Genomic DNA, 11606 nt, shown 5'->3' on the forward strand with positions numbered 1-11606 from the left:
CCAGCTGTGGAGTCTCCTGTTTTCAGGATCGTCCCCCATACTTGGACTTTGTCAAACAGCATGAGTAGCTTGGCTCGCACCACTATGTGATTGCTTTTACTAGCTGGGATGATTTAGGATCTTTAACCTTTTTATTTTATAATAATTTAGATATTAGAAAAGCATATAGAGTAGTCCTTCTGGGTTTTTGCGTAGGTTCTAGGGCCTGGTTTCCTGGGATCAAATCTTACTACCTTTGTGGCTTTGGACAGCAAGTTGCTTTTTTCTCTGGATCTGTTTCTCAAATATAATTGGGAATAATAATCACTGAGCTATTTTATTTTGTTGGTATGGGATTAAATGAGTTAACCCATGTATGGGTTAATAAAACAGTTTCTGGCATCTAATAATTAATAAATATTATTGTATTTGCTATTGAAGTTAAATAATGGTTAATCAGTTTAGCAAATGTTGATTGAATACCCACCAGGTGCCCAGATCTTATCCTAAGTGATGGGATTAGGTATGTTTATTGAGTATCTACTATTGGCCAGGCATGGAGAATATAGAAGTGAATAAAATGAAGTCCTCTTGGTGTTTATGATAGTATTAATGATTATTATTTATTAAAATTTGAGGCTGACTTTATAAATCTGATTGACCTTTAATTTTGTTTGCTTGTTTTACTTTTAAATCTAGGATATCTTATATTATGAGCAGCTTAAGACCAATGTGATACAACATGACCTTTTGGTGGACAGTCTAATCTATAAAGTAAGTGAAGGTGTACATAGTTTTTTCATTTCAGTAATATCATTAAACAATTATTGTGAGTCTTTAACATACAGGACCTGTGCTTTGTATGATAATACATGTTAACCTTGAAAAATAATTGTAAGTGATCTTTGTACTTGTAAAGGTAAGGTTCATTTTCAAAATTTGTAGTCTCCAGTCAATATTATCCTCCTTCTCTTTGAAGCTGTCCTCATGATTCTTTCCTGATACTCCCATTTTTGATTAAAAGAATGATAAACATTTCCACACAAACCGAATAAAAATGCAACTGAAAGAAAAATCAGACTATATTTTTGAGAGTCAAAATCAGACTAATATTTTTATCTTATTTATCTCATGATTCTTTAGGGCCTACTTGCTTATTCTCTTGTATTGAATTCGTTTTTATTTTTAATTTTTTGTAGTTTTAGACATCTGGTCAAGCACATCTCAAGGTTTATGATAGGGATACGTTGAGTTTTTGTCTCCAGGCATCTGATATTGAGTTGGGAGTTGAGATGTAGATAGTATAAGCATGATATAGGATATGTCTGATTCTGGATTAATAATTGGGCTATTTAAAAGACTTGGATTTTTAATTTAGGACTTGTAAGATAGAGAAGAAGGGCATATTATTTCAGGCCTCAGAAATGGGAGAGAGAAAATTACAGGTTGAGGACCTGAAGATTTTTATGGGTGGAACGTGACCAAGGTTAATAACAACAACACCTGGCATTTAATGACTGTCTACCATGTGCCATACAGTGTTCCAAACTCTTCACATAGATTGTCCTTAATCCTGAAAACTACCTTAAGAGTATCAGATACCAGCATTTAGGTATCATTTATAGATAAATGCACCTTTTTTTTCCTGGGAAAAAGCCTTACATTCAGTAAAATCATACATTAAAGATAATAGAGCTTATGGGAAAAATAGCATTGGGGTAGCTTTTGCAACTTTGTAACCAGAGCATGAACAAAAACAATTATTGATAGTTTGGAAGATGAATTGGACAGCCAGCAGGCTGCTCCTGCAGGAGCTATTAAAAATACAAATATAATGAAGTAGAAATGCTAACAGAATGCAGGTGGGAGTGGTAACACTGGATCCCTGGGGCTGCTGTTAAGGTGGGCACAAGAGGAAGCACCTAGGAGATGTGTGGGCCAGGGGTGTGCCTGTCTGGAGAGGGAGCTCCTCATATGGTCATTTGTTTTTAATTTTCTTGAAATGCAATTATAAGGGCTCATGCCTGTGCAGCAGCTGAGCTGAAGGCATTTTTCCTTTCTTGCTGAAGGTTGTAATTCTACTCTTGCCATTTTGGCACCCCTATTAAAAGAAAAGTTGCATGTGAACCAACACAATTTCCATGTTATAACAGATATCGTTCCCTTACCCCCCAGCCACATATTGACATGTGTTATAGCAAAATAGGAAGTACTATTGTTTTACCATTTTACAGATGAGGGAACTGAAGTAAAGAAAGATTAGAGAAATTAGTTAAATTCACATATTAAGTAGCAAAGTCAAGATTTGAATGTAGATAACTTCACAACCATACTTTTTAAATCACTATTCACTACAGGAATCAAAGTCTTGACTCTCTCAGAAGTTTTACATAGGTTTGGATCACAGTTACTATTGTTAACTGAGGTCAAACAGTTGTGCTCAGGGGATTATTTTAGCACTAGCGTTAAGAGATCTTTTGAGCTTTCATGCCTTTCAACCATTTTTCTATTCAAATGAAGAAGACTCACAAGGGAAGTTCAGAAACTCAGGGAGGGCTAGCATGAGAATTCTCTTTGCTGCCAAGATGAATTTCAGTTTGAATCAGTAAAGGAAGAGGTAAACAGTTTGTATCTGAAAAATTAAATGTAAGTTTTAGTAGAATCAATCCTGACAGTCCACAGCTTGAATATTTTTAGGAAGATACCTATCTCTGGTTGTTCCTGATTTGTGTGTGTTGAGCTTCGCTGATCTTTTTGGAGCAACTCCAAATGTTATTAAAGTCAGCTTTGGAGAGAATGGGCATTTAAAAAAATTATTTGAAGTTTCATTACAGCTCCCTATGGCAAAGACTAATTTTTAATTTAACTGAAAATAAAGTAAAATTATGTTAGTGGTTGAAGGAATGGATGGAACAAGGCAATACTAAATTTAGAACATCACCAAACCCTCCCTAAGCCAAATTATTCAATGTTTTCTCTGGACTGTATTTTTTTCCCACAAAGTTGCCTTGTATCCACACTTTCTACAGTTTTGCACCACTTACTATGACCTGACAGTTTATACCAGTGTTTCTCAACCTTTTCTTCATTATTAGCTTGCTGAAGAGAAAAATTAATTCTTCTCTAATATAAAAAAATTAAATACCAAAGAGTAAGATTTGGGGGCCTATAAACCATTGTAATATGTGAAATTTTTTGGCCTTGGAGAACTAATTCTCACCCCCTTAGAGGTAATATCATCTCTATTGAGAATGCACAATCTCTGCTTCTACCCATATTGTCTTCTGACTTGGAAGACTGACCCCTTTCTTTTCTCTTAATTTGTGTCTTTAAGTTTTTCTAGACTTAGCACATATTCACTACCTCCAGAGTCATCCATAATTCATTTCATCCTCCCTTGATTGCTACTATACTCAACGGCTTGTTTGAAATTCATAGATTGAGCAATATTATCTTGGATTTCTTTAATATTTCTTTATAATTGTTCCCATATTTCTGTGGTGAGATTGTAGACTTCTTGAAGATAAACAGTTGTTTGTGGGGTAATATGCAATGACTTGCAAATGAATAATCACAATGGTGTGGAAGATGTTTGGTATTTCAAGGGAATGGCAAGAATGTGAACTTGAACAGTAGAGGATGATTTTGGAACAGTAATTTGGGGCCAGCTTGCTATGGTTTCTTCTGGATCTTATGATTGCATCTGCTTTTCCAACTTTAAAACACTTAAATATTAGATTAAAAGAAGATAAAAATTAAAATAAATAATAAGGAATTACTAACGGAACCTAAAAAGTTGTGGGCAATTTGAGGTCCAGTAATGTATATATATTATTAGTCAAGTAAATTTATAGCAGTGATGAAATCTAATTGAGACATTTCTAATCATACATAAGTAAAATCATTACAGTGTTATTTCTAAATAATGCATTTATGTCGTAATACTATAGACATATTCCTTTAGGTTCTTTTCAGTACTCTCTACCTTTAATTATAGGATGTGAAGTTGACAGCAAGCAATGATGATTATTATTTTGTATTTGAAGATTATTTATATCAGGTAAGTTGAAAAATCAAAACATATAATGTTCTTGTTTTAAGTGCTCTAATTCATCATACTTTAGGAGATATCTCTGTTTTTAACTGAATCCTCCTGAAATCTAAACCATGTTTGTTTTTTATCAAATATTCTTTTTTTTAAAAAATTTTTTTTTTTCAAAGATTTTATTTATTTATTTGAGAGAGAGAGACTGAGAGAGAGAGAGCATGAGAGGGGGGAGGGTCGGGAGGGTCAGAGGGAGAAGCAGACTCCCTGCCGAGCAGGGAGCCCGATGCGGGACTCGATCCAGGGCCTCCAGGATCATGACCTGAGCCGAAGGCAGTCGCTTAACCAACTGAGCCACCCAGGCGCCCTTATCAAATATTCTAAGTTTAGAATAAGGTTAACTTTTGTTCTTATGTGGAATTGGGTGGGAGAATAAGAGTTCTCAAATGAGTGTTTGGACTGTTTCTTTTGGTCATATTTGCTATGACTAGGGGAGGTATAGGCACGGATTCTTAAATTGGGTGTTAAATACATACTTAAGCCATCCCAAGATGTTTAGAAAAAGCATTTTACATGACACTTTTCTATTAAAAGTATTGAATAAATAATTAAATGTTTTGAAATCAGTTTGAGGTGTCTTGATTATTCTTTGATCATCTCATATGCTGATGTTGTAGATGTTTGGGTCCTTACCTAAGTCTTCTTTGTATCTACTAAAATTAAAACATCTTGTCATAAATAGAAAATGTGTAATTTATATAGAATTGCCTAGATGATATTCTTTTTTAAAAGATCACACATATATATTAATAATTTTATTTTGAGTGTCAATATAAATGTCATGGTGAAAATATCTACTTTCCACGTAGTAATTTCAGCTTGAGTAAATAGAAATCAGTTCCAGTTGTTTGGATTAACAGATTTCTGTTGGTAATAGTGGTAGTAGTATGCATCTGTTTAAGAAAAAGAGTTAAAAAAGAATCTCTCAAAGTTTAATTATTCATTCAAAGCACTGAAATCCAAAGACTTTATTGATAAAATTAAATTTGAAATAACCCTAGAAACAAATTTAAGAGGATTTTAATGATTTCACATATGTGATTAATTTTTTATTTTAAAAAATAGTAAGGATTTAAAATTCCATTTTTAATGTAAAGTCAGTTATTAATTAAAATTTAGAAAATACAAAAATCTGAAAGTTTATTTATTTATGTCACCAGTATGTATACCCCAGTGTCTAATTGTTAGTAATCAGTAAAATTCTGAATATATGGGTAAAGTTAACATTTCATTTATATATTAATGTTATTTTACTGATGGCCTCTAAACTTAAGAAAATTGAGTGGATATTAGCACTTTTGGAATGGTAGCATGGAACCATCCCCAGCAGAAAACTGGTGAAAAATTATTTTAAAAACAAAAATATTTTAAGTATCTGAAAATGGTCCTAAGGTCATACATCAAATCAGAAAAAAAAAAAAAAAAAATTATTCAAGAGAAGCTACTAAATCCCCAGTAAGAACAGTCTGTGGCACTTGAGCCAAGACACACTCTCTCCTTCCCCTCACCCCGAGATCAACAAGACAGAAGCTTCAGTTCATCTGAGTGTGACCAAGAAGATGGGGTTCCCTTTCCCTTTAACTTCCAGTCAAGGGCTACACTAGCTCTATAGAAGGTGTAGGTAGCCAGTATTTCTCATATCCTTTAGCTCCTTGTTGCAGATGCTAAATTCCAGAATATTGCTGCCAAGAAGTCAGAAGCTCCCTTCTTCCACCTGCCCTCCACTCATAGGGTAGGCCTCTGCCCCATATGCTCTACCTGCTCTCAATAGGCTGAGAATACTGGGGCCCCACTTCCCTCACCCCAGTTTGCTCATAGGGTGGCAGTTCCTCACTGGGAGAGGCAAGCTGAGAACACCAGAAGTTTACTGTCCCCAACCAATGTCCTCAGAAATCAGAAGTGGGCCACAGTCCTACTCCTAGCTCCAGAGCAGCGACTCAGAGATTTTGTCCAGGGACATAAGAAAAGCGACCAATGAAGCTGTCCACAAAGAACTGACTTTAAATGGAATGTGGGAAGTTCAAGTTTAATGGGTTTCTCTAAAACAATGGAGATTTTAATGATAGGCAATTAAGAGGAGACAATTAGCTTCATGAGAGTAATGAGCTAAAACTACAAGCCACCTAGTTTACCAGAGAGACCAGAGGAGGAGACAGCTGGGAAGAGCCTTGCCTGGGTAGTAACAAATTTCAAAGACTGGCCTCAAAAATGACCTCTGTGAAGGATTCAAAATTTGATTGTATCCGACTGTGGTACAGTTTATACCTGAGAATGTTGTTGAAAACAGTAGAGCAATCACCTGGCAGTTAGTGGAGCCGAACGTCTGGTTGTGATATGGGGGGGGGGGGGGGGGGGCAGAAAGCTTAGCAGAGAGGTCAGAGAGAGAGACGATTACAGAGAGCCCTGCTAAAACTTGTGTCATCGAGGAGTGACTGTACCCGCAAGGCTGCATCCTCTGACACACATCAGAGGCTTCACACTGTGAGAGAAAGGAACCTCGGTAAAATATTTCAACCAAGTCAGCAAACAAATAAGCAGACTCATGTTTGATGGAGTCTCATTTATTTTTGCTTTTGTTCCTTGTGCTTTTGGCATCGTATCCAAGAAATCACTGCCAAGACCAATGTCAAGGAAATTTTCTTGATGTTTTCTTCTAGGAGTTTTATGGATCAGGTCTTAAATTTAAGTCTTTAATCCATTTTAAGTTTACTTTTGTGAGCGATGTGAAATAGGGGTCTAATTCCATTCTTCTGTATGTGAATATCCGGTTTTCCCCACACCATTTATTGACGTACTATCCTTTCTGTATTGAGTATTCCTGGCTCCCTTGTCAAATATGAGTTGACTGTATATGCAGGGGTTTATTTCTGTGCTCTTGATTCTGTTCCATTGATCTCTTGTGTCTGTTTTTATGCCAGTGCCATAAGGTTTTGATTACTGTAGCTTTGAAGTGTAGTTTGAAATCAGGAAGTGTAATGCCTCCACTTTGTTGTTCTTTCTCAAGACTGCTGTAGCTATTCAGGGTCCTTCATGTGTTTATACAAGTTTTAGGATCGGTTTTTCTGTTTCTGTGAAAAATGCCATTGGAATTTTGATAGGGATTGCATTGAATCTGTAGATGGCTTTTGGTAATATCGACATTTCAACAATATTATTTCTTCTGATCCATGAACACGGAGATTTTTTTCCATTTGTGTCTTCTTCAGTTTCTTTCATCAAAGTCTTATACTTATCAGTGTAGATCGTTCACCTCCTTGGGTAAATTTATTCCTTAGTATCTTATTCTTTTGGATGTTATTGTGGATGGAATTATTGGGTGTTTTTTTTAAGCTGTTTTGTTATTAATGTATAGAAATGCAACTGTTGGGCGCCTGGGTGGCTCAGTCGGTTAAGTGTCTGCCTTCAGCTCAGGTCATGATCTCAGGGTCCTGGGATTGAGCCCTGTGTTGGGCTCCCTGCTCAGCGGGGAGTCTGCTTTTCCCCCTCCCTCTGCCACTCTCTCATGCTCTCTCTCTGTCTCTCAAATAAATAAATATCTTTAAAAAAAAAAAAAAGAAATGCAACTGTCTTCTGATGTTGGTTTTACATCCTGCAACTTTACTGAATTGGTTGATTAGTTAGTTCTAGCAGCTTTTTGGTGGAGTCTTTAGGATTTTTATGTATATAAGTTCATATTGATGCAGGTGGGTCAGGTCTGAGGACTCAGAGGGGGTCCCACTGGACCAGCCTAGAGGGTCCTTGGCTTCACACAGGATGGAAGTCAAACATGAGCCAGCAGGAGGTGAAAGCAGAGTTTATTGAAGGTATAGAGAGCAGATACAGATGGAGTATCTGGGTGACTCAGAAAGGAAAAGAGGGAGTCTTTGCTTGGGGTCTGAGGTTTTTATTGATGATTGTGGTCTGGTGCATGTGTCTTCTCAGGCATCCAGGAACCGATCAGAATGAAGACAGGGTCCAGGTGTCCATCATAAGTCACTTATTCCCTGGAGCCCGGGGGTCTTGGCATCAAGGTGTTTAGTGACAGTGGTCTATAATGTGCACATAATGGCCTCACCTGGTCATTCCTTAGATGGTATCTGTTGTGCTAGAAGACTCCAAAGAAATCATTAACTCCTCATCCCTTATGAGGAGGACATACATTAAGGTATGTATAGGGCAGGGGTGCAGGTCCTAGCAAGAATAGAAGCCAGAAAAAGAAGCAAAGGAGGAAAAAAAAAAGCCAAACCTTTTTTTTTTTTTTTCTCATGGGGTCCCCTTCGATTTCCCTGTCTCATTCCCTGCTATGGGATTTTCATTCTCGTATTCTTAAGGGGTGTTGAAGGGCGAAGGTCTCATCTTCTGTAGCTTCTTCAGGCTGAAAGGGATTGTAGACCCTGCCTATTGGAACGCATAAAAATCCCAGTTAAATGAAGGGCCCCTACTTGTAGATTGTCAAAGATGTTCATGAGGCCTCATCCTTAAAATAGAACGCCTCCTAGAGAATATCCGTTCTGATAATTTTTCTGACATATTTATGCAGAACATGCAACAACAATAGCTCCCACAGCAAAGAAAAAGCCCTAGCAGAACTATTGCTACTACTAGTAAAAGAAGTTTTTTCCACCAAGACCATCCATTTCCACCAAACCAGGAATAAATCCAATCATTGAGGGAACTAGAGGAGTCAGACATTGCTTCAATTTGGTTGTGCATGTCTGATAAAAGTTTAGATACATTAGCTGAGTTATCTGGGATATATACACAACATTCAGTCTTAATGATAGCACAGGTTCCTCCTTGAGCTGCTGTTATTATGTCTAAGGCCATCCTATTTTGTAATACAGCCTTTCTCATTAATGCAACTTCAGAATTTAACAGGCTGAGTGCATGCATAGTATCATTAAGGGCGTGTCTGGTATAGTTTGTGAGGGCCTCTATGTGCCAGATTATGTCTTCTATTCCCAGTTGGGGCAGGAAAATACCTAACAGGTGATCATACCAGTGGAAGACTGACCGTGTCCAGCGATGGAGTAGATGGGGATAATTTGCAGGCATAGATAATTTTTTACGCAATCTCCCTTGTATCCAGGGAAAACCCAGGGTACAACGCCCTATCCATCCAGGGGGTAGCCAAGGCCACAAATTTGTGCCACATAGCCATTGAGTTCCATTGGGTGCTAACCATCTGATGCCTGGTCGTCTTATCCAATCAGTAGCAAACCAGTCAGTTGATTGTAAAACAATGATATGGGTACAAGCTCCTGGGGAGAGCCATCCTAATTCACGGGTGCTATTAGGCCAGGCATCATAGGTATGATTTCTTTGCTCCCAACATAAAAGAGCTTTCTGGTTTAATTGGCCTATGGTAGGAGTAAGCCACATAAATTCATCCCATACTTGAAAATAACCATCCTCGGTATATCTCATATTATTAGGCTTAGTTGTTCCCCACAATGCTTTCTTATTTTCAGTCTTAGAGTTGGCATATTCAGTCATGATTTTGGCAGTCTGGGGGTAGGAAAAAGGTCTTTTATGGCCTGGAGAATTCCAGGTAATATTTACCATAGGCCAACAAGAAACATTGCTGTTAGTGATAGAGATGTCCCTATATATGCTTGTATTTGGCTGGAAAACCATATCTTTTACATATTGGTGTAAGTAATGCCAGTCTGTGCCTTGTAAAGGAGAAACCCACCACGGGAGGCCTGAGGTGCTGGATAAAGGGAGGAGGCCACAAATCCAGCAGGAACTTTTCTGTAAACTGTCAGCGTAGTGTTGAGCCCATTGCAAAAATAAATTGGGGCCAGTAGCTTGTCCTAGAGATAGGTAAGGAAAGAGTAAATTTAGAAAAGTGAAAGATTTTAAAAGCGCCATCGAGCCTTACTTATTGGTCCTTCAGAGCAGCAACTTTAGTCTTTTCCTCAGGTTCGCAGGCATGGGTGGATGCTGGGAGCTCCAGGTAGACACTGCAGCAGGTATTTTCTTGAAAAGATAGGTTTAATTCGTTGACAGGCTCACAGGCATATGTGTCCCCTTCTTCCCTTGGAGGTGGTATCAAAGTTGGCTCCTGCAGAGACTCAGGAGAGATAGGTTTGATTCTGGACAAGTGAACCCAGCTCAAGAGACCTTTAAGTTTTACTGCTGTGGGGGTGCTGAGTAAAAGCTGATAGGGCCCTTTCCCACCTTGGTTCAAGCTGATCTTCTGGTGACCCCCTTTTCCATGTTTTTAATGGTCTCTTGCTCCCTGATGGCATGGGCACAGACTGCTTGTCTTCAGTGGGGTTTGGAAGTACTTTCTTTCCATACTTTTGGAGAGACTAGTGCTTTACCCAGACTAGGAATGTATTTTAAAATTCGATTGGTTTCCTCAGCAAACCATAAAGTTGCAGTGAGAAAACGTCATATTTTCCATATGTCATTTCAAAGGGGTTCAATTTAAGACTCTCCTTTGGAGCCACTCTTATTCTGAGTAAAGCAATCAGCAACAGCTTATACCATGTTTCATGAGTTTCTCGACAGAGTTTTGCCAAAGTTCGTTTAAAGATGTGGTTCATTTTGTCCACTTTTCCTGAAGATTGAGGCCTCCATGAGAGATGAAGTTGATAGCAGATCCCTAGGGTCCCTGATAATTGTGTTATTTTAGCAGCGAAAGAGGGTCCATTATCACTTTGCAGACTCCAGAGAAGTCCAAACCTAGGTATGACTTCCTTTAATAAGATCTTAGAAACCTCTAAAGCCCTGTCTGTTCTAATAGGGAAGGCTTCTACCTACCCTGTCAATGTATCCACATAAACCAGCAGATACTTCTATCCCAGAGAGGGTGGCATTTGAGTGAAGTCAGTTGGCCAGTCTTCCCCATGGTAAGTGCCTCTATATTGAACTGGCTTAATTAAGAGGGGAGGCATAGGATGGGACCCTGGGTCATTTCTGACACAAATCTCACATGCCCTGGCAACTTCTCTTAGAGTTTTGGCTAGATTCTTTCCTCTGAATACTTGGTGCAATAGATTTTCCATAGTGTCTCTACCAAAGTGAGTGGAGTCATGTATTTGCTTAATTATTTTCTTTTTTTTTTTCATTTTAAACAAGAAGTTTATTTAAACAACAAGACACTTGAAAGGAAAACAATCTAGGATTCATTTCTTTTAGAGTAATTTATCCCCACTTAAAGACAGATCATCTTACATGTAATGGCTACATACAAAAAAATTATAAAATTGTCCTTGGTTTTACAATGATAAATGAAAAACATTAAAATTCTCCAGTCAAACAAGGTATGCAAAGATTTTTATGTTGTTCTTTTTTTGTTAAACCGTGAAAGCAAAACAACTTGCTGGAATATAAAGGTAAGAGCCGACTGAGCATGCCACAAATGGAAAGAGGGGATATTCTCACAGAACCAGTATTTTCCCCTATCCCATCTCCATTTGATGTCAATCAAAACATACCATTGGCCATTTAGTTAAAAAAAAAAAAAGGGCAATTGTGTTTGTGCACATATATAGTTACTTTATGTCCACCAAGGGAAGGGGGGAGGGGAAAA

General features: G+C 37.8%; 2 protein-coding genes across 5 annotated transcripts in view; one reads left to right on the forward strand and one right to left on the reverse strand.

Annotated features, from left to right (window-relative positions):
* Positions 1 to 11606, forward strand: part of TBC1D19 (TBC1 domain family member 19) — a 161254-nt gene that overhangs the window by 90740 nt on the left and 58908 nt on the right. For 3 of the 4 annotated variants that reach the window (XR_004298839.1, XM_032400137.1, XM_032400139.1), the window contains 2 exons: positions 679 to 753; positions 3977 to 4039. The exons of the other annotated variant lie outside the window; for it this stretch is intronic. Coding sequence is in view for 2 of the 3 variants with exons in the window: in XM_032400137.1 (XP_032256028.1) it covers positions 679 to 753; positions 3977 to 4039 (138 nt within the window). In the remaining variant the exon portion in view is untranslated. The remainder of the gene's footprint in view (positions 1 to 678; positions 754 to 3976; positions 4040 to 11606) is intronic. 4 annotated transcript variants of the gene reach the window in all.
* LOC116629889 (endogenous retrovirus group PABLB member 1 Env polyprotein) lies at positions 7608 to 11596 on the reverse strand. Its single transcript, XM_032400140.1, has one exon. It carries the CDS (start codon positions 9935 to 9937, stop codon positions 8516 to 8518), a length of 1422 nt encoding a protein of 473 aa, XP_032256031.1. The 5' UTR covers positions 9938 to 11596; the 3' UTR covers positions 7608 to 8515.

This window comes from Phoca vitulina, unplaced genomic scaffold, assembly GCF_004348235.1.
Source record: "Phoca vitulina isolate PV1807 unplaced genomic scaffold, GSC_HSeal_1.0 scaffold3, whole genome shotgun sequence".
In the NCBI taxonomy this organism is placed as follows: domain Eukaryota; kingdom Metazoa; phylum Chordata; class Mammalia; order Carnivora; family Phocidae; genus Phoca; species Phoca vitulina.